This window comes from Hemiscyllium ocellatum, chromosome 7 (genome assembly GCF_020745735.1).
Source record: "Hemiscyllium ocellatum isolate sHemOce1 chromosome 7, sHemOce1.pat.X.cur, whole genome shotgun sequence".
Taxonomy (NCBI): Eukaryota; Metazoa; Chordata; class Chondrichthyes; order Orectolobiformes; family Hemiscylliidae; genus Hemiscyllium; species Hemiscyllium ocellatum.
The window spans coordinates 104,274,322-104,297,902 of NC_083407.1; the positions used below are offsets into that span (position 1 = coordinate 104,274,322).

The 23,581-nt window shown below is 46.8% G+C and overlaps 1 protein-coding gene across 1 annotated transcript; it reads right to left on the bottom strand.

The window, feature by feature from the left end:
- Positions 1-4,656: 4,656 nt before the first annotated feature.
- LOC132817586 (protein FAM237A-like) lies at positions 4,657-13,486 on the bottom strand. The gene is made up of 2 exons (XM_060828092.1): positions 13,180-13,486; positions 4,657-4,889 (listed from the first exon to the last, which is right to left on the bottom strand). Exons 1-2 carry the CDS (start codon positions 13,403-13,405, stop codon positions 4,735-4,737), a joined length of 381 nt encoding a protein of 126 aa, XP_060684075.1. The 5' UTR covers positions 13,406-13,486; the 3' UTR covers positions 4,657-4,734.
- Positions 13,487-23,581: the final 10,095 nt, after the last annotated feature.

Below are 23,581 nucleotides of genomic sequence, written 5' to 3' on the forward strand. Positions count from 1 at the left end.
TGACAGTGTTTTCCGTGAGTTGCATGAAAGACTGCTGGAGATAACAGAAGCCTAGTTGTTGGACTATGCCCTGTGTATGAGCAAAGGACATTGTAAAGGACACTACTTGCATTTATATGGCTCTGTTCAACAACAACAGCATCAACCTGTATTTAATTAGCACCTTAATGTAACTAATAAAAATTGTCAAAATATACAAAACTATTGGTGTGGATTGAGGATCAGCTAATGGGCAGGAAACAGCGAATGAGCACAGGGGTCCTTTTCCCTTGTAACCAGTGAGCTTCCACAGGGATTAGTGCTGGGACAGCAACTGTTTACAATACATATTCCTGACTTGGAGGATATTGGTAGGTTAAGTAAGTGGACAAAAAGTTGACAAATGGAGTATATCGTGAGAAAATGTGAAGTTGTTCATTTTGGAAGGGAGAACAAATGAACAGAGTATTATTTAAATGGAGAAAAAAACTACAGAAAGCTGCAACACTGAAGGACTTGGGATACTTGTGCACAAAACCCAGAAAGTTAGCAGACAGGGACAGCAGGTAATCAGGAAGGTGAATGGAATAGTGGTCTATACTTCAAGGAGATTGGAGGATAGGGAAGAGTAGGGAAGTCTTACTGCAACTGTACAAGGTGCTGATGAGATCACATCGAGAGTACTGTGAGCAGTTTTGGTCTTTTTATTTCAGGAAAGATATCATTTCATTGGAGGCAATTCAGAGCACATTCACTAGGACGGTCCCTAGTATAGGAGAAAGTGAGGACTGCAGATGCTGGAGATCAGAGTCAAGAGTGTGTTGCTGGAAAAGCACAGCAGGTCAGGCAACATCCAAGATGCAGGAGAATCGACGATTCGGGCATAAGCCCCTCGTCAGAAATCAGGAAGGGCTTTTGTCCGAAACATCGATTCTCCTGCTCCTCGATTCTGAACCCTAGTATGGAGGGACAATCCTATGAGCAAAACTAAACAGGTTGGGATTCTACTCAGTTTAGAAGAATGAGAGGTGATCTCATTGAAACCTCGAGGATTCATAAGGGACTTGACAGGGTTATTGCTGAGAGCTGTCTCCCCTCATGCAAGAGTCTAAGACCAGAGGGCATAGTCTCAGAATGAAGGGCTGCCAATGTGAGATCGGAATAAGGAGATATGAATCTTTGGAACTCTGCCACGGACAGCTGTGGGAGCAGAGACCTTGTGTATATCTAAGTGTGAGATCTTGATCAGTAGGTCACTCAAGGATTATGAGGAACAGGCAGGAAAGTGAGAAATGTCAAATCAGCCGTGATTCTATTGGATGGTGGTGCAGGACTATTTCTTATGGCCTTTTGGTCTTCAGACACTTAGCAGACTCTCAATATCTCAAAATGTGAGGCCTAGACCGAAAGGGTGAAATTAAGGGCCAAGTGCAGGGAAATGTGGTTAGCGTTGACCAGTTTGGGTTGGCATGGACCAGCTCGGGTCTCTGTGCTGTAGGACTCTATGATCTATGATTAAGAGGGCTGAGCAATAACATGGCCTAATTTTCAAGAAAGTCTTAAAGGAGGAGAGTGAGGGAGAGAAGTGAGGAGGTGGGCCTTGAAGACAGAAACAGGGGAATATATTACGGGGAACAAAGAAATGGCAGAAGAATTGAATTGGTACTTCAGATCTGTGTTCACTGGGGAAGACACAAGCAATCTCCTGAGGTAACAGTGGCTGAAGGATCTGAACTTAAGGGAATTTATATTTGCCAGGAATTGGTATTGGAGAGACTGTTAGGTCTGAAGGTTGATAAGTCCCTGGGGCCTGATGGTCTACATCCCAGGGTACTGAAGGAGGTGGCTCGAGAAACCGTGGATGCGTTGGTGATTATTTTCCACAGTTCGATAGATTCGGGATCAGTTCCTGCGGATTGGAGGGTGGCTAATGTTGTACCACTTTTTAAGAAAGGTGGGAGAGAGAAAACAGGAAATTATAGACCAGTTAGTCTGACCTCAGTGGTGAGAAAGATGCTGGAGTCTATTATAAAGTATGAAATTATGACACATCTGGATAGTAGTAACAGGATAGGTCAGAGTCAGCATGGATTTCTGAAGGGGAAATCATGCTTGACTAATCTTCTGGAATTTTTTGAGGATGTAACTCTGAAGATGGACGAGGGAGATCCAGTAGATGTAGTGTACCTGGACTTTCAGAAAGCTTTTGATAAAATCCCACATAGGAGGTTAGTGAGCAAAATTAGGGCGCATGGTATTGGGGGCAAAGTACTAACTTGGATTGAAAGTTGGTTGGCTGACAAAGAGTAGTGATAAACGGCTCCATTTCGGAATGGCAGGCAGTGACCGGTGGGGTACAGCAGGGATCAGTGCTGGGACCGCAGCTTTTTACAAGATGTATTAATGATATGGAAGATGGTATTAATAATAACATTAGCAAATTTGCTGATGATACTGAGCTGGGTGGCAGGGTGAAATGTGATGAGGATGTTAGGAGATTACAGGGTGACCTGGACAGGTTAGGTGAGTGGTCAGATGCATGGCAGATGCAATTTAATGTGGATAAAAGTATGGTTATCTACTTTGGTGGCAAGAACAGGAAGGCAGATTACTACCTAAATGGAATCAATTTAGGTAAAGGGGCAGTACAGAGAGATCTGGGTGTTCTTGTACACCAGTCAATGAAGGTAAGCATGCAGGTACAGCAGGTAGTGAAGAAGGCTAATAGCATGCTGGCCTTTATAACAAGAGGGATTGAGTATAGAAGAAAAGAGGTTCTTCTGCAGCTGTACAGGGCCCTGGTGAGACCACACCTGGAGTATTGTGTGCAGTTCTGATCTCCAAATTTGAGGAAAGACATTCTGGCTATTGAGGGAGTGCAGCGTAGGTTCACGAGGTCAATTCCTGGAATGGCGGGATTACCTTACACTGAAAGACTGGAGTGACTGGGCTTGTATACCCTTGAGTTTAGAAGACTGAGAGGAGATCTGATTGAGACATATAAGATTATTAAAGGATTGGACACTCTGGAGGCAGGAAACATGTTTCAGCTGATGGGTGAGTGCCAAACCACAGGACACAGCTTAAAGATATGGGATAGACCATTTAGGACAGAGATGAGGTGAAACTTCTTCACCCAGAGAGTGGTGGCTGTGTGGAATGCTCTGCTCCAGAGGGCAGTGGAGGCCCAGTCTCTGGATTCATTTAAGAAAGAGTTGGATAGAGCTCTCAAGGATAGTGGAATCAAGGGTTATGGAGATAAGGCAGGAACAGGATACTGATTAGGAATGATCAGCCATGATCACATTGAATGTGGTGCAGGCTCGAAGGGCAGAATGGCCTACTCCTGCACCTATTGTCTATTGTGTATTGTAGCAGGAGAGAGCTTAGGCCTCAGCCTGAATGCTCACCCACCAATATTGGAGCAATTAAAATTGCAAAGGTGCAAGAGGTCAGAGTTCAAGTATCACAATGAGCTCAGAGGATTTTGGGGCTGCAGGAGATTACAAATAGGGAGGGGCCATGCCAAAGAGGGCTTTGAAAGCAAGGGTGAGAACTTTAACTCATTGAACTCATTTTTGGACTCAGAGCCAATGCAGGCATGATAAGGGAAGAGGATGTGGTGGATTTGAGAGCCATCCCAATGAACCTGGCAGCCAATGAGGTGCATTTTGAAATGCAGTTATTGTTGTGATGTAGAAAATACAGCAGCCATTTTGTGAACAGCATTGAACAATCCTGCAGTGGACGCTGTAAAGTTCAGAATGACTAAAACTGTCATTTGTCCTGAGAGTCCTCTGGGTTTGTGCTAATGAAGACAGTCAGATAGAGATGTAGTTGAGCCCAGCACATCAGTGCAAAAGATAAGGCCACAGCTTTTGCAGCATTCACCCGGGGTCAGAGGTTGGGAATCCTGCAGTGAGTAACTCATCTCCTGATTCTCCAAAACCTATCCACCATCTTCAAGGCACAAAGCAGGAGTATGATGGAATACTCCCCCCGGTCTGGAAGGGTGCAGCTCCAACTATACTTCAGAAGCTTGGCACCATTCAGCACAAAGCAGCTTACTTGATTACCACCACATCCACAAACATTCACTCCATCACCACCAATGCTCAGTAGCAGCAATATGTACCATCTACGAGATGCACTGCAAAAGTTCACCAAAGATTCTGATGATAGCATCTTCCAAACCCACGACCACTTCCATCTAGAAGGACAAGGGTAGCAGTTATATGGGAACACCACCCGTTGTAAGTTCTTCAAGACTTGGAAGTACATTGCTGATACTTCAGTGTTGCTAGCTCAAACTCCCTAATGGCATTGTGGGTCAACCCACAGCAGGTGGACTGCAGTGGTTCAAGAAGGCAGCTCACCCCCACCTTCTCAAGGACAACTAGGGACGGGCAAGAAATGCTGGTGCACAGCCAAGGATGTCCATAGGTAAATGCGGCTAGCTTTAATTTGAAACAGCCTCTTTCTTTCGGATGGTAGCCTTGATAGATTTTTGAGTAAATTAGATTTAAGTAAGCACTTGGATGCAACATTGGTAAAATTTATTTATGTACAAACTAAAAGCAGTATCACATCACAAATTGAAGACATTTGTTTTATGAATAGAGCGCTATTCGGTGAGGATGTACTGAAATGAAAACAATTTAATTTTTGAGGGGGGCAGGACAATTCAACATGGATGTTTCGTCCATCTTGTTCATTACTGAATTTCCCGAAGGTGCAGAGAAGGAGCAGGATTGTTTATGTGGGGATGGAGTCTCTTTTGAGAGCCATGCTTTTCGCTATCCTGTTCTGCATGATGCCATGGCCGCTTCTGTACACTTGGATGCCAACCCAGTCTTGGACCACCTCCTTCTCCCTGGCATCACTCACCCATCGACCCTCTACGTAGGACCCTAAAAAAAAGGAAGCAAAGAAATCCTGTCATCGTCACCAGGATTGGAAAGGGAGCCGATACATTTTACACCGGACAGTCTTGCACAGATTTGAAGCAATGTTGTCAACTTCCCAGGAACGTCCCACAGGAACTGCTGCAAGAAAAGAAATGCAAAATTGAAAAGGTTGAGAGCTACACCAAGAAAGGTTACTGATGGGGATAGAAAAGCTGTTTAATTAATGAAGTATTAAGCATATTCACCTTCCGACTGGTAATGGGGTGGCAATAGATAGTGACAATGATTGGCCAAGAGTGAAAGTGCGGTGGGTGAAGCGCTTGAGGTGGGGGTGGGTGGGGTTTGTATGGTGAAGCCTCCTGGAATCCATCCGCGCGGAGTTGGCAACAGTTTCTTTTTCTTGGCACCGTCTTCCTGTCGGCACAGTGACAATTTGGTGTGGCGCACAACACCACTGCCACCCACCTGGGCACTGGCAGCGGGTAGGGTTGGATGGGTTTCCAGCGCAGCACGTCGAAGCATCAAAACTGAAACTGACCCCAGGAGGTGAGGCAGCGCTGCGTTTATCACGGAAGAAAACCAAAATCGATGTCTGAAGGATAACGGCGGACTCAGGCTGTTGAAGGGATGATGCCAGGTGAAGGAACTCTCTCCCATGAAACACTGGGGCCCAACTGAAATAATGTAAACTCTAAGATTGATTTTTATTTTCATTGGGCGAGGGATGTGGGATTGAGGCAGGTGAATGGAGACCGATTCAGGCAGACCACAGTTTAATTGAATGGTGGAGTGGACTTGAGTGCCTTGTGAAACCTTACCGTCCCCGTGTCCCTCTCTGTACAAGACACTTTATGAATTTGGAAGCCAGGCCATTCTTAAAATGAGCCATTGAACCCGATTCATTTCGGATAACAGCCTCATCAGTAGTGGATGATCAATGCAGGCGGAGGGGAGGTATTATGCTAATTGGGGAATGGTGCCAGAGGTGGCAGAAGGTTTGGTTGAAATGTGGGAACACGGAAAGGGGTGTTTGAAAGTTTGAAGTTAACTTCCTGTAGCTGTGCAGATTGAACCCAATGTCGGAGACTTAGAGCTTGGCTCCTTTCAGTCAGGACCTGCTGTCCATCTACTCATGGTAGCCCAATGAAATTGGTGAGAGGAGGCTACAGCAATGGGACCATTCTCAAGGAACAGTGGGAATTAGGTTTAGGGGACATACAGGGGAGCTGAGGGGGAGGTGGAGTGGGGGGAGGTGAGGGGTGTGAAGGGTTTTGCACTTTGACTGGGGATGGGGGGAGAGATAGAAGGCTCTGGGATTTTTTATACAGGGGCTGGGTGGGGATACACTCTCTTTCTCTCTCCTTGGTACAGCGTGGGGACTGAGGTACATTTTCAAAGGTTTCAGAGAAGCACAAGACATGGGGAAGGAGTGGATCGTGTGGCTGTGCTGCTGTACAACACAATCATGGCGAATCTTGACTCCACTGTCTCGCCTGCTCCTCCAATCCTTTGATTCCCTGAGAGAGATCAAATATCTGTCTCTCTCAGCCTTAAATATACTCAAGATTGGAGCAAACACAAGGCTTAAGGCTTGAGAGTTCGACTGTGAGCAATTTCTTAGCTTGGTCTTAAATCACAGGATACCTACAGTGTGGAAACAGGCCATTCGGCCCATCGAGTCCACACCGACCATCCAAGGAGCATCCCACCCAGACCCACCCCATCCCTGTAATCCTGCATTTCCCATGGCTAACCCACCTTACCTGCACATCCCTAGACACTATGGGGCAAGTTAGCATGGTCAATCCATCTAACCTACACATCTTTGGATTGTGGGAGGAATCCAGAGCACCCAGAGGAAACCCACGCACACACTGGGAGAACGTGCAAGCTCCACACAGCCAGTCACCTGAGGGTGAAATCAAACCGGGTCCCTGGTGCTGTTAAGCAGCAGTGTTAACCACTCAGCCAACATGCCACCCCGTTCCTGGCTTCTAAATTCTGTCTTATGATCTTAAACTCCACAACCACCTGATGAAGGAGCAGCGCTCCAAAAGCTAGTGTTTCCAATTAAACTTGTTGGGCTATAACCTAGTGTTGATTGATCTTTTTAACTTTGTACACCCCAGTCCAACACCGGCACCTCCACATCATTCTGATCCCAAGACTGTGTTAGGCAGAGAGATGATTTCACTGGTCTGTCCAGCACCGTGAGAACCTTAAACTCTTCAATACCTTCACCTCAATTATCCAGGGACCAATTTCCTTAGCTTTTTTCCTGCTAGTTGACTATTCCGACCGTGGTGATGATGGATGCACACACCACCACCACCCCTCCCCCGCCACATTAAAATCGCAATATGGTACAAGTAGGTTGGAATTAAAGGCAACTCCCTCGTCAGCCTTCAGGAGGCGCCATTGCCAACCAAGGCAAAGGAATGGAACCCAACTGAACCCTGGCCCACAGTATCCTCAACAGGGGGGCTGTGGTCAATGTTGCAGCAGTGAATAGTAGCAGTTCCCTCAGTTATATTTAGCTATGGAATCAGTGGTCTAGCTTCTGAAAATACAATAAACATGCTCTGTCCTAAGAAAATGTTTAAAGTCTAGGCATAGAGCATAGAGGACAAGTTGTAGATTTGCACCCTGTAGAAGGTCAGTTTGCTGATTGGCTCAAACCAGATCACATTACCCCTTGGAGGTGAGCCCTGGTTGCTTGACTTAACCCACCGCAAGGAACAATGTGCAGAAGGTGGAAATCTCTCTCACTGCGCTGTAGCACCTTGCATTTCTTCATTGCCTATAATGTAAGAAACTCTGCCAAAGAGCTTCACAAATACATACAGGCTATTGCAAACTCAGCCTAGGGAGGAGAAAAGGAGCCAAAGAAATAGGACTTGTCTTTCTATTATTTCACAACTTCAGGCAACTAACGTGGCCAACAAACTTGTTTTGAAACATGGCTACCTTAGTGCAGGAAGAGGCCATTCTACCTACCTTGTCTGTACTTGCCCTTTAAGTGAGTACTGTGGAGGGAAATTGGTGGCTAGTTTGCACACAGCAAGGACACGCAAGCACGCTCGAGGCACTTGACCAGAAAATCTCTGGCCTGCTGGATGAGGGTTTAAATAACATCCAGGAGAGCTTTGAACAAGTTGGGCTCTATGGAGACTGCAGAAGCAGAGAGAACTGTAGGATCGGGAGGTGGCTTGAGGGCTGGTTGTAGGGAGGAGAAAAGGAGAAATGGTACTCAGATAGGAGTTGTGTGGGTGTGTATGCACGTGTCTATAAAATTAAATCCACCTTTGTTGGGGGGAGGGGATTGAATTCCTCCTGTTCCACAGCTGAATGTGACAGACACGGAGCCTTCTGGATCCCTTGGAAATGAATGATGGGAAGAGGCTAAGGCAAGCTGCCAATTGGTTCTCACCAGTTTTGGCAAACTGTACAAAACTCTACGTTGCCCTTGGAGCTGATATTGCATTAGTGGGTGGCACGGTGGCACAGTGGTTAGCACTGCTGCCTCACAGCACCAGAGACCCGGGTTCAATTCCCACCTCAGGCGACTGACTGTGTGGAGTTTGCACGTTCTCCCCGTGTCTGCGTGGGTTTGCTCCGGTTTCCTCCCACAGTCCAAAGATGTGCGGGTCAGGTGAATTGGCCATGCTAAATTGACCGTAGTGTTAGGTTAGGGGTATGGGTGGGTGGCGGGTTGGTGTGGACTTGTTGGGCCGAAGGGCCTGTTTCCACACTGTAAGTAATCTAATCTAATCCGTGCATTTCCCTGCAAAGTCTTCAAATTTGGCACCAGTCACCAAAATGAGAATGAGATATTCCTAACATTTATATCCTTTATCTCAATCAGCCCATTCTGACACGGAGCTCACTCCTCAGTTTTACACCCGAACTCGGAGTCACCTTTAGCTCTTGTTGTTATCAACACAGCTCCTAGTCCCATGTCTTAAACAACTACTTTACCTGAGATCAATCTGTACTGTCAGATAAATAATTACATTTTTGTTACACACTCACTCGAGAAAAATAACAATGAGTCGATGATTTTGTATATCATCTTAGACATCCTTGATTTATTTTGTGACCCCACCTTCATCACGATTGAACTGAGTAACAAAAAGAAAAAGACTTCTTTTTAAAAAGTGATTTTTCACATCCTCAGCAAAATTAGTGTTCAGTGAAAGATGTGCTCATGAAGTGTTTGCGCGATGTTCTAATGCAGCAACCCGTTTGCACAAAGCAAGTTCCCACAAACAGCAGAAGAAGAAATAGGAATAGGAAATAGCCATTCGGCCCCTTGGGCCTGCCCGCTAATGACCAGGTAGTTAGCTTTGAGCAAGTTGGGTAAGAATTTGAGCGAAATAGGGAGAAATTCTCCAGCTGTTCTTGGAGCAACGGTGTGGGACTTTGTGCGTTCACCTGATGGCGGTGTTGCGTGAAGTGACATTTCTCTGACTATAAAAGTTCCATGAAAACACCAACTTGATCCCAATTGCAAATGCAACTTAGCAGTTTAATTCCTGGACACTGTGCCCACAGTTTGATGTAAGTAAAGGTTACAAACCGGTGGAAGTCTTCAGGACATCCGATGCTTCTTCATTCAATCCTGGCAAATGTTTGTGTTGGCCAGGGTACTAGCGACAGGGATAGCTAGCATTCAGACAGCATTGGAACATCAGGCAGTCCCAAAAGAAGGCCTCTCTGGCTTCATCTCTGGAGCTCCAGCTAAGGTGACATCCGCTCACATTGCTAATGATACAAAACATCTTTAAAAAACATCATAGCGCATTTAGCTCGAAGTTCCCCAATGCCACCTGAGTGCCCTCAGGATGTGTTCTTCTTCCAGGTGCAGTGCTGGGATCTGGCAGCTGAGCTACAGGGAGCCTACCCACTTGCGGGTTTTGGGTGGGAATCCCTGGCAAGGGGTGGAATTTGCAGCCACATCTGGATTCTGTCCCTCAACTTTAACCCCCACATGGTTGTTTGGGGTTGCAAGGGTAGGGTGGAGGTGGCAACATCCTGAGGGGAGACCACCAGGGTGCTGGGGCTTTGTCTGTACTTGCGTCTATCCCTGCCTGGCACCAGCCTGTCTCCTCGTGAGGAAGGGGCACCCAGAGTAAGAGTCAAAGTCTCATGTCCCCTTGTCACCTCACCATTGGTACTGAGCGCCAATGGTTAGAGTGATAGAGTGCAGGTCAGTGTGAATATCCAGCAGCTATCGGGGGTCACCGAATATGGCTCCCCCTGGGCAGCCACGGAATCCAGATGACACAGTGCAGAAGGCGTCAGGGGACATCCTCCAACAAACGTGCCTGTGGGTTCTCCGCACCTTTGTGCATCTGAATGAAGTACTCAATCGCCAACGCCACGAGTTCCTCTCCTGCCCCAGGGCTGGGGAAGGCCCCTGGTCTCTGTCAGCCCTCCGAGTGCTGGCAAACTGGCACCGTTCCTCCCTCAAGCCTGTCTCGGAGCTCTCGCAGTGAGCTGCTCACCAGAGTGTGCTCCCAACACCAACGGGTGAAGAATGCCCAGCGCGGAGGCAGAACCTGAGCTGGCGGAGTTGACCCGTCAAGAGCGGAGATTGTTTGGATGCCATCGGTGCCCGCGTAAGGTGAGAGCACGGTGAGATACGGGTAATAATTTGACCTCCTCGAGAATACAACGGGAGGGCAATGATGGGGTTCACAGAGGAACTGACCTGGTTGTCAGGACATGGAGTGCTCCCTCATAAGCCATCCACGTCTTCTCCCACCAGCTCAAGGATTCTTCCCTCGTATGGGACAAGAGGACAGAGACCCTACCACCCTTTTCTGCTCTGTTGCTATGAACTGTTATGTCCCACAGTGAGACAAAGGAAGGCGATCGGTGAGATGGGAATGGCTAGCCACCATTGTTGGCTGTGTTGCAAGTGATGGAGGCCTCTCGAATGAGTGAGTCAGATAGAGGAAGGCTTAGTGACCTGGGGGAACAGGGTGGATAAAGAGCCAGTGAGGGAAGATCTGAGGAAGGGTAGCTGGGCCGAAAAAAAAATTCTCTCCACAGATACTCAGAGCCTTCCTGAGCCTTTCCAGCAACCTCTGTTTTTGTTTCTGATTTCCAGCATCTGCAGTTCTTTCCGTTTTTATTGAGGGAAGGTGCAGAGTGCAGCGGTGGAAATGGTAGGTCGGGAGCTGTGGTGTGGATGGTGTGGGCACTGACAGAGTTAGAGTGAGGCAGCAGAAATGGCATTCCCCTCACGGATGGTCGTTAACATGTTGACGCATTCGGGCATTCGTCTGAGCACCACACCGACCCCAGCGGCAACTTCAGACCAGGCTGGCAGGGTCTGGTGACGCGGCCTTCTCTCCAGTGGTTCTGTGGGAAAACCACGTTCCTCCTCCATCCATCAGGACCAGTAGATCCCTGTCAGCAAATCGGGCCGCCCCTGACTGCCATCTTAGGGGCATAATGGCGTGACTGTAACAGGCAGCTCATGGCACACCCAGCTGGAGCTTAAATATGGTGCCTCCTTCTGGGCATGATCCCCAAAAGTTTCCAACGAGGGAGTAGGATATAGCGAGAGTGTGTGCCATTGAGAAGGGGTGCATATGTAATCAGATGCACAGCTTGAGACGTTTCACCAGAGCTCATGGGGAAAAACTCTCCACAAAATTGCCCCAAATCGATATTGCTGATTTCTTTTCAGGTTCCTCCTGATTTGACAAGTCTAATCTACTCTCAGAAGCACTGGAAGAGTTTTGAAAAGTGCCTTGTAGACCTATTCGTACACACACGCATAGACGTAGGGCAAGAATTTGTTTTCATCTTGAAAATTAGAAGTTTTGACTGATAAACTGCACGCCAATTTGTTCAGTGGCTGAAACAGTGCAATGAATGTTTTGCTCACATCTAGATAGCTTCAGGGGTTAACGATGAAAGATTTAACTGTCCACAGTTTTTCCATTTTTGCTGGCAGGGGGACACGAAATGTTCAAAATTTGCGGCCATCGTCTAAACCTTGTCAATGCTTCCTGAAAAGAGGAGAAAGGCCGGGGAAGGTGGTTAAACACGCTGGGGTTTTCTCGGGAAATACCTCCGGCAAGGTTTTCCTGGGTTTTTGGAAGCTAATTAACAAGACAACCTGATCTAGGAGCAGCACAGTGGCTCAGTGGTTAGCACTGCTGCCCCACAGCGCCAGGTATCCGGGTTCAATTCCAGCCTCGGGCAACTGTCAGTGTGGAGTTTGCACATTCTCCCTGTGCCTTGCGTGGGCTACATTCAGGGTGCTCCAGTTTCCTCCCACGTTCCAAAGAGCTGTAGGTCAAGTGAACTGGCCATGCTAAATTGCCCATGGTGTTTGGTGTATAGTCAGAGGGAAATGGGTCTGGCTGGGTTAGTCTTTGGAGGGTCAGTTGGGACGAAGGGCCTGTTTCCATACTGTAGGGAATGTACTCTATTCTGGGCTGTGGTAATGCCCACTTCAGTGCCATTTCCAAGAAGCTGGCCCAAGATTAGGGTGGAGGTGGGGAAACTGAGCAATGATTGAGCTCTTGTGCAGACATCTCAGTGAGATGATTAAACTCACCCCAACCCTTCTGGCTGTTCTTTTCGCGACGGCTTTTAACTATGGAATTATCCAGGGCAGTATGCGTGATTAGAAAAATGTTTGTCTAATGAGAACAAAAGGCTGTTGACAATCCAAAGAAAAAAAGCAGAGCAACTTTGTTCAGGTCTCACAACGTGACTGCTGCTCAAGCACAACCTCCATCACCAGACCATAGCAACACGACGGTTGAAGGAAGAGCACCTCATCTTCCACCTAGGAATCCTCCAACCACAAGGAATGAACTCAGATTTCACCAGTTTCCTCATTTCCCCTCCCCCCACCTTGTCTCAGTCAAATCCCTCGAACTCAGCACCATCTTCCTAACCTGCAATCTTCTTTCTGACCTCTCCACCCCCACCCCACTCCGGCCTATCACCCTCACCTTAAGCTTCTTCCACCTATCGCATCTCTCTAGTGTCCCTGACATGTATTTCTCAGTCCCATCCTTGGCTGCCTGTACACAATGCTCCTTTTGTGGGTGAAGCTTCTATGAAAGGCCCCTGGGAGACTTTAGCACGTGAAAAGGTGCCATGCAAATGCAAGCTGTTGTTGCTACGAGGGCTCACGCATGTGAATGCCTGTCCGGGAAAATGGTCAGGAGGAGTGGAGAGCGTGAGGTGGGGGTGTGGGGGGGGTAAATGGAATGAGGGGGCTGATGGATGACTGAACAGCGAGAGGTGGCTGAAGACCTACTGCCTGAGATCTGAGTGTGGAGAGCAGTCAGTTCCTTCTCACGGTCAGTGAACCGCCTCCGGCCCAGCCCATGGGTGCGTGACACCATACAGTCCACGTAGATGTCCCAGAAGAGCTGGGCCAGGACCCAGAAGAGAGCAGAGTGCTTCGACTCGTCCGACGACTTCAGGTAAATCATGAAATCCCAGAAGCCGCTGACAGTGTCCGCTATCCGGGGTTTCCTCATCTCAAGGAGAAGGGCGGAGGAGGATTCCCAACACTGAGGGTTCGCCCGACCCAGAGTTAGGGGGTCGATCTGTCTGTGGCAGGAGTACAAACATGGGAAAAGCAATCCCATGAGAAACAGTGCAACTATTAAGCTGTTGTTCCACACCGGCCTCCTTACACTCGTGGGACCCATCTTACTTGTTCTGTAAAAGAAAGATGCACACAAAGAATTTATTCAAGGGGAAAGGAGTAAATTATTCAACATTTCCTGCCTACAGATTGCTGTCACTTGAGATCCACCCTCCAGTTATCCCCAAAGTAACATTACACCTCCCTTCACACTGGGAACATTGCCTACCATCAAATTCACTTTGCTTCATGAATATTATTTTCAAAGTCTCCCCACCCTTCCAATTCCGAAAACAAATGCACTGCTTGTTAGGACACACATAGCACTCAAAGCCATTAAGGGTGCGAGCAGAGAAATGTTCAGAAAACAAGTTTGTCAAGTAGCAGATCAATGAAACGCCAGTGTAAAAACCACATCTTTTCACCCATGTCACAGTTTCGGACTGTGCACTAACAAAGCGAGATCCTGCTTTAAGCCAAGGAGACAACGCAATGAGGCGCTTGCACTTCTGATCGAGCTGGTCGGCTCCTCAAGGGCATAGCTGGATCTGTGGCGGGTGGTGAGGGAACCAACAAGAAGGGAAAATATACTTCACCTCATCCTTACCAATCTGCCAGCTGCAGATGCACCTGTCTGTGACGGTGTCAGTATGAGCAACCACCACACTGTCCTAGTGGAACCAAGGTCCGGCCTTCACACTGAGAAGAACCTCCATGGTGTTGCGTGGCACTATCACCATGCTAAGTGGGACAGACTTCAAACAGATTTAGCAACTAAGACTGGAAATCCATGAGGCACTGTGGGCTATTAACAGCAGCAGGATTGTACTTCAGCACAATCTGTAACCTCAGGGCCCAGCAAATCCCCTCTAGAGTATTACCGTTAAGCCAGGGGCAGGTTGAATGGAGAGTGTAGGAGGGCATGCATACCTGAAAATGAGGTGTCAACCTGGTGAAGCCTGCAAACAGGACTCCTCGACTGTCTAACTAAATCATCATAAGACCATCAGGCCATTCAGCCCATCACGTACACTCGCCATTCAATCATGGCTGATGGTCATTTCAACGCCACTTACTCACTCTCTCCCCGTATCCCTTAATTCCTTGCGAGAAGATTAAGAATTTATCAATCTCAGCAAATGATAGACAGAGCAAAGTGATCCCATAACCAACAGATCAGATCTAAGCTCTGCAGTCCTGCCACATCCAGTCATGAATGGTGGTGGGCAATTAAACAACTCACTGGGGGAGGAGGCTCCACAAATATCCCCATCTTCAATGATGGAGGAGCCCAGCACATCAGTGCAAAAGATAAGGCTGAAGGAGACAAGGCCTTTGGGACTTCCCACTCCACCAAGGAACATGCAGATCCTGGGCCTCCTCCATCGCCAAACCCTTAGCACCCGACGCCTTGGGGAAGAATGCCTCAAATTCCACCTTGGGAGCTTGTAACCGCACAGGATCAATGTGGATTGCCCCTCCCCCCACATTATCTCAGTGCCAAGGCTCCAACTCGGCACCGCCCTCCTGACCTGTCCATCACCTTTCCATTCTATCTGCTCCACCCTCCTCTTCGACCAATCACCTTCTACCTCACCTTCACCTACCTATCGCATTCCCAGCTACCTCCCCCCTGCCCCCAACCCCAGCCCCGTCCCATTTATCTCTCAGCCCCCTTGGCCCACAAGCCTCATTCCTGATGAAGGGCTTATGCCCGAAACCTCAATTCTCCTGCTCCTCGGATGCTGACCAATCTGCTGTGCTTTTCCAGCACCACACTCTCAACTCTGATCTCCAGCATCGGCAGTCCTCACTTTCTCCCTGTCATGTGCATAAACCTGATGGGAGTTTGCTTTTCACTCAACTTCATCAGCCAGGTAAATTGGACAGCTTAGTAAAATCTTTTCATATTTGAGGTGACTCCAGAGAATGGCATGACATGATCCCCAACACACTACGCCAGTGGGTTATAACATCTGCCATGCTGTGAGGACCAGTACAGAATATATTCTCAGTTTATGAGTGACTTTGTTTCAATGTAAATGATTTTGGAGGGGCTTGACAGAGTGGACAATGATGAGTTGTTTTCCTGCCTGGGGATTCTCAAACACAAGGGCACAGGCAGAAAATACTGGGTTGATCATTACAACTCAGATGAAGAGAAATTTCTTCACTTAAAGAGGTTATGTACGTTTGGAATTCTCTCTCCAGAGTATCATAGATGCTCCACTGTTGAAGATATTCAAGCTTCTGATGTCTTGGGGAATCCAGGCCTATGGGAGTTGAGGGAACATGAGAAAGTGGAGTTGAAGCACAAAGTCAACTTTATACTGAGTAACAGAGAATCCTGAATAATGAAGAGACAAAACGGTTCCCCTTTCTGCTGCTGACCTTGGCCACCAACATGACATTTTTGTGACACTGTTCCTAGGTCCTCAGATACTGGGATTGGCTACCTACCTCCAATCACCAAGGAGGGTGAACCTTGCACCCCCTCCGCCCCCTCGCCAAAATGGAGGCAGGTCCACTGAGAAATCCAGTGCAACATCGATGACCCTCCAATCTCCTCCCATTCCTAGTGTCCGACCCCTTCCACGTTCACAATTGTATTCAGCAGCAGCCTGCTATAACCCTATACAAACTAGTTTCAAGAGGGTACAAAGTGAGGTCTGCAGATGCTGGAGATCAGAGCTGAAAATGTGTTGCTGGTTAAAGCGCAGCAGGTCAGGCAGCATCCAAGGAACAGGAAATTCGACGTTTGGGGCCGATGAAGGGCTCTTGCCCGAAACGTCGAATTTCCTGTTCCTTGGATGCTGCCTGACCTGCTGCGCTTTAACCAGCAACACATTTTCAGCTAGCTTCAAGAGGGACAGACTTCTTGCCCCTACGTCACACTCAGGGAGATGAGGAGGCAGCGGCAACTTTTGTAAGTTACCTGACAGCACCTCCACAGGCCTGGGCAGGTCAGGAACTATCATTCCTGCTCCCCAAAAATCAGTGAGGACTCATTTCACTGGGACCACACAAAGTGTTTACAGTAGCTGCAAAGAACAAAGATTAACATCAAGTGGCTCACTGTATTTACAGTAACGCTAAAGCACAGAGAACAGTTGTCCTTTCCTGCAATGAACACAGTATTAATCATCAGCTTTTATACTCTGCTATTGATAATGCTCTCAGTACAAATGACAATTAACAAATTGCAGTTCATTTCAATCTCTATACACTTGGGACCACATTGGATCAGATAATCTGTCATAATTTGTTTTCAAATCACCAACTTTCAGTTGCAAGCTTCACATTTAGTGTCTGCACCTAAATTAAACACATTTGTACACATTTACAAGCAAATCCCTCACTTCACAATCTCTACATTAAAGATTTACAAATGCCAGTTGCTTTTCCTAACCCATTGTACTATGGACCATTTAAGATTGCTTCCCATGTCTCTAAGTGTAAAACAATATTTAGTATTTTCCTTTCTGGTTAACTAGCTGACAGTTTGACAGAGTGACGTTACTAAGCACCCACACCAGACGGGCAAAACATACCTCAAACTGACCACTCGACCAAACATATGTCAGAATGTTGGAGGACACTCAGAGGAAGAAGGGGAGGGGAAACAAGTTGGGGGCAAAAGAGGAGCAAAGAGAGATATGAGGGAGAGGGAGGGAACTGGAGAGGTGGGAGGTCCAATTATCAGAGGAAGGAAGAGAGAAGAAGGTGCAGCTGAAAAGACAAGGATGGAGGGAAGGAGCAAAAAAAGAGAGGATGGAGGAAAAAGAAAAAGAGGGAGTGATGGACAGAGGAAAGGGTTAAGGAGAGAGGGGGAAAGATGGAAAGGGGAGGAGGGGAAGGGGCATCGAGGGGGGGTAAAAAAAAGCAAGGGAGAGAGTGAGAAAATAGAGAAGGAAGCGGGGGGAAGGAGAGGCTTGGGAGCAGGAAGTTGGGGGGGAGGGGGAGAAGGAGCAGAATGGGGAGGGAGGAGGAGAAAAGAGGAGATGGTGATAATGATGGCTCAGGGAAGGAGGGAGGAGAGGGAAAGCAGGAGGGGGAGAAAGGTGAACGCCAGAATACAGTCTGAACGGAAACGAAATACATGCAAAACCCTGGTCAGTAAACACATTTTTAAAAGCATGGTACTTTACACTTTATTTTATCCAATTCCCGACCTGGTGATTTTTTTTTAAAAAAAAATTCTCTGGGTATTGGGAACTTTTGGAGAGAGCCGGCTCTGGCCCTCCTCTCCCGTGCAGGATAAAAACTTGCCTTCAGTGTGTGATCTGTGGTGCGGCTCTGCCCAAGGCTGGCTCCGGGCTGGTCAGGCAGAGAGCGCTGTTGTCTGCCTAGTGCCGCTGTGTGAGCGGTTCCTCAGGCGCTGCCGGCTCATTGACACCTTTTTGAACTCACCTTGCCTCATACGTCAGGCTCCTGACACACACACACACACACACAGAGGAAAGCTTTTAAACCTGTGACTCAGCCACTAGTACAACTCTCCCCGTGTTTCCCCCTCCAGCATCCCTTACCTCTGCTCAGTGTCAACCTGAAGACCTATCAGAAACACAGGGACAAATCGCTGCAATTTCATGCCCGTTTTGTTTTTCCCCATAATGAGTGATAATTCATGTTTCTCCACGCTGCACTTTTGGCTGTGTTTTCCAGATCTCCCGTTGCAGGCTTTATTCTTACCAAAGAAATCAACTTGTCCAGAGATGTTATGCCACACCTGTGGAGTAGGTAGGATTTGAACCCACATGGAAAGGTGGAGAGGTATCACTGCAGCACTAGAGCCTTGTATTGTGTCGCTGTGACATTCCAGTGAGGGCCTCCAGGTGTCGTTGTTAAGGCAATGTGAATTCCCTATTCCTTGGATGCTGCCTGACCTGCTGTGCTTTAACCAGCAATACATTTTCAGCTGTGATCTCCAGCATCTGCAGACCTCATTTTTTACTCGAAGATTTTCTTCATCTATATCAATGAGCGAGACTTGTGGGTGTAGGGCACATGAGGGAACTAATGTACAGGTGGCACAAATTCTGAAAGCGTTGTGGAACTGTCAGGAGGATAAGTGGGAAGTCATTTCCGTTGAGAGTTGACCCCCTTAGCCCAGGAAAGGATTGGATATTGCATGTATTTTGTTTCCGTTCAGACTGTATTCTGGGGTTAACCTTTCTCCCCCTCCTGCTTCCCCTCTCCTCCCTCCTTCCCTGACCCATCATTATCCTCATCTCCCCTCCTCTTTTCTCCTTCACCCTCCCCAATCTGCTCCTTCTCCTCCTCAACCCCCCCCACCAACTTTCTGCTCCCAAGCCTCTCCTTCCCCCTCCCTCCTTCTCTATATTCTCACTCTCTCCCTCACCCTCACTTTTTTACCTCCCTCCAGGTCCCTCTCCCTCTTCCTCTTCCCCTTTGCTTTAGTGCAAGCAAGTGTTCACACTGCAGGGGAAGGGACTAGAGCGGGCTGTCTCCAAACGTTTGCTTCGACCAGAGCGGTGCTGGAAAAGCACAGCAGGTCAGGCAGCATCCGATGAGCAGGAAAATCCACGTTTCGAGCAGGAGCTCTTTATCACTCCTCCTCCCTCCAAACATTTCCTGTACCTAGAGAATAAAGGAAAAAAAATCTCCACTATCCATAACCTATTTTACGCTGTCTGTGTGTATGCGTGTGCACACGGCAAATTTATAAGGGGATTTGAATTTTGAATAGTAATGTTTATTAAATTATTATTTCAATTATTATTCAATCTCTTCCTTTACTTATTATTATTGAATTATTTGTTTATATAATATTTAATTTACTTATTAAATAATTACATGGTCCATAATTGTTTACCTGTGGCTGGAGTCTAATTGCCTGTGAGGTATAATAATTCTTGTTTGGTGCAGAAACCTGTTCAAGGGTCAGAAAAATCAATTAATTTGGGGAATGTTACATACTTTATATAATCTTTAACCTTTGTGGTGGCCCTAGGAATAATAGGGTCTGGGCGTTCTGTCCCAGTGAGGCATGTCAGCGGGTATTAAGGATAAGTTTAAAAGTAGAAGGAACAGGAGTAGGTGGGCAGACAATCTTCGGACGATCTGACACAGATTCTGCTTCATTGCCATTGACTTTGCAAATGTTTTGCCACTTTTTAGAGCTGCATCTCTTCGTCAACGACGGCCTGTTGAGCGAGGTGGCTGCCAAAGAATGGGAAGTGCTCAACGGATTCCAGAGTCTCCCGTTTGATACGGAGGAGGCCATTTGGGACTGAGATGTGGAGAAATTTCTTCATCCAGAGGCGGGGGGAGCCTGTGGAATTCTCTGTTACAGAAAGCGGTTGAGGTCAAAACTTTGAATGCTGTCAAAACGGAGTTTGATAGAACTCTTAGGGCTAAAGGGGTCAAAGTCACAATCATATTGAAGGGCCCACTCCTGCTCCTATTTTCCATGTTTCCATGTGACTTGTCTATCTAGCTGTCTCATGGCTCTCAGTCCAAATGTCCTAGTGATGGGGCAGCGCGGCAGCAGAGGAGGAAGGGAAAGGACTCAAATCCTACATTCTGGATCCCGGTGGGACACCGTGCTCCAAGCAGGCAAAGGTCTACAGGTCAAGAACTGGCCTGTTCACCAACACGACAACTTATGGCAGAAAAATGAAACCTGAGTGTGGCCGTCTCCCTTCAATCAAGAAACTTCTCAAAGGAGAAGGAATCTCACCCTTCTCAATTTAACTCATCCCGCCAGGAAAAGAGTCATCGAGATGTACAGCACGGAAACAGACCCTTCGGTCCAACCCGTCCATGCCGACCAGATATCCCAACCCAATCTAGTCCCAACTGCCAGCACCCGGCCCATATCCCTCCAAATCCTTCCTATTCATATACCCACCCAGATGCCTTTTAAGAGAGTGGACTCTGATTCCTGATCTCAGCACCTCAAAGCACTGAACACAAATTAGTGGCAGCATTAATGTCTGCAATCTGACAAAGACAGAATGGGGGCTTCTGAACACCAACAATAGCAACTTGCATTTACATAGTACTTTCAAAATATCTCAAGGTGCTTCACAAGTGTGCTATCGGGCAGAATATGTGGTAAAAACTACTAGGATTGGCTTCCAAATGTTTCATCAAACAAGTTGCTTTGAAGGTGTATGCGAGATATATGCTAAGAAACAGAATGAGTAGGACAGGAGGGAGTGAATCTCAGAGCCTAGATAGCTAAAGGCATGTTCACTACCGATGGACCAGTGGCATTTAAGGTCCACCTTTTTATCTTTTTTTATTCACTCACTGGATGTGGGTGTCACTGGCTGGGCCAGCCTTTATTGCCCGTCCCTAGTGGTCTTTGAGAAGGTGGGGGTGAGCTGCCTTCTTGAACTGCTGCAGCCCACCCGCTGTGGGTTGGCCCACAATGCTGGTGCAGAGGGAAGGCCAGGATTTTGATCCAGTGACAGTGAAGGATTTGCAATTTATTTCCAAGTCAGGATGGTGAGTCGCTTGGAGGTGGAGGCTTCCCCATGTCCTAGTCCTTCTAGATGGAAGTGATTGCGGGTTTTATTTTGGTACCTAAGATTTGTACCTAGTTACTTTGTCATACCTAGATAGTGTCATGTGTTAGTGACATTGTACACTTTTCACTGTGCTCCTGTTCTTTGTAACTGAGTACATGTGCCAATAAACCTAATTCTATTTCTCAGGGTCTTTGATGAATTTCTGCAGTGCATCTTGTAGATCATACACACTGATAATACTGGGCATCAGTGGTGGAGGGAGTGAATGCTTGTGGATGTGGTGCCAAACCAAAGGGCTGCTTTGTCCTGGATGGTGTCAAGCTTCTTGAGTGTTGTTAGAGCTGCACCCATCCAGGCAAGTGGGGAGTATTCCATCACATTCCTGACTTGCACCTTGTAGATGGTGGACAGGCTTGGGGAGTCAGGAGGTGAGTCATTTACCACAGTATTCCTAGTTTCTGCCCTACTCTTGTAGCCATTGTGTTTATGTGGCAAATCCAGTTGAGTTTCTGGTCAATGCTAACCCTCAGGATGTTGATAGTGGAGGATTTACTGATGACAATGCCATTGAATGTCAAGGGTGATAGTTAATTTGTCTCCTATTGGAGATGGTCATTGCTTGGCCTTCATATGGAGTGAATGCTACTAACCATGTTTTCGGCGCAAGTCTGGATATTGTCCAGATCTTCCTGCATTTGAAGTCTGACGGCTTCAGTACCTGAGGAGTTGTGAATGGTGCTGAACATCATGCAATCATTGGTGAACATCCTCACTTCTGACCTTATGGTGGAGGGAAAGTCATTCATGAAGCAGCTGAAGATGGTTGGGCCTACACTGCCCTGAGGAACTCCTTCAGAGAAGTCAACCATCTTCCTATGTGTCGGGTATGACTCCAACCAGTGAACAGCTTTCCCCCGATACCCATTGATTCCAGTTTTGCTAGGGCTCCGTGATGCCACACTTGGTCGAATGCAACTTTGATGTCAAGGGCTGTCACTCTTACCTCCCCTCTGGAATTCAGCTCTTTCATTCGTGTTTGAACCAAGGCTGTAATGAGGTGAGGAACTGAGTGGCCCTGACAGAACCCAAACTGGGCATCACTGAGTGCATCAAACTCATCACTCGGATGTTTGTGCGTTCAAGTCCTGAACGAAAGCAGGATTGAGGTGGCATTACAATGCCAGGGCAACCATCTTTCAGGATAAGATGTTAAATACCTTTGGGCTAAATCTGATCTCTTGAGTGGACATGAAAAGTCCCATGACAATATTCAAAGGAGAGTAGGGGGTTAGTATCCTGGTCAATATTTATCCTTCAATCGACATCACAAAACAGAAACAGATTTTGTGACAATTATTAACTTATTATTGTTTGTGGAACCTTGCAATATGCTTAGATGCCACATTTTGTGATAACAATTCCAAGTGCATTCTTGCCTGTAAAATGCTTTGGAACACCAGTGAAGTACATGATTAAAAAATGCAATCGTTTTGTTTGATTTAATGGTTATTGTTACAGGTACATTAGAACCCTGCAACTGTACGTATTGGGACAGATACAATGGAACTTTCTTTCACGGGTTCACTGACAACAGACTTCATCTGGATGTTCCAAAATCCATGGCGTGGCCTCTCTCCAACTTTCAGCCAGTCTACCCTCCACTTGCAGACAAAGAAATAGCGTTTGCATTGTGAAGGACACTCATTGCTCAATCGTATAACCATCTTTGATCCTACAAATGGTTCCGGGGCAAGATATTCAGTTTATTTTTGTAACACTTGCATCAATCCACTTTCTGGACAGCAAATCAACATCCTTTCATGGCATCAATGTTTGCGATAACTGGCTGAATATATCCATATTTGTTTTACAGACTGTTTTATCCATGATTTGCATCTGTTTATGCATCTCATTCACTTAACTGTTTAGGTCTAACAGCACAAGTGGCATTCATCACATGGTAATTAATCCCTTGTTAAGTCTGAAGATTACCCCAATGAGTATACAAAACAAGAACTTAACATCTTCATGTGGTCTGCAGACAGTAAGGACTGCAGATGCTGGAAGCCGGAGTCAGTAGATGTGGAGAGTAGTTGGAATCTCTTCTTAATTAATTCGTCACAATGCAATCAGAAAAGCATAGTACGATTAGAACATACTATGAAAGGAAAATTCTGTTTCACAAATTTGTTGAATTTTTTTTTAAGGATGTAACTAACATCGATAAAACGGACATAATGAATTTATCGAGATTTCCCAAGGGTATTTAATAAAGCACCACAAAATGATCATTGCGTGAGATAAGGGCACATTGGAATTGTGGGTGATTTATTAGCATGGGAAAAGCATTGATTAATGGATGGGAAGTAGAGAACAGGGGTAAATAGGTCATTTTTAAAGATGCTAGCCTTATCCCACAGTGCTGGGACCTCAGATATTAGCAATGTTTCTGAATAATTCAAACCTACAGACACAGGGTCCTGGCCCATATTTTTCATTCAGAAGATCATTATTGCCGAAGACTAGAAGATGGTGAGGACTGCAGACTACGTTTCGGGCTTAACCCC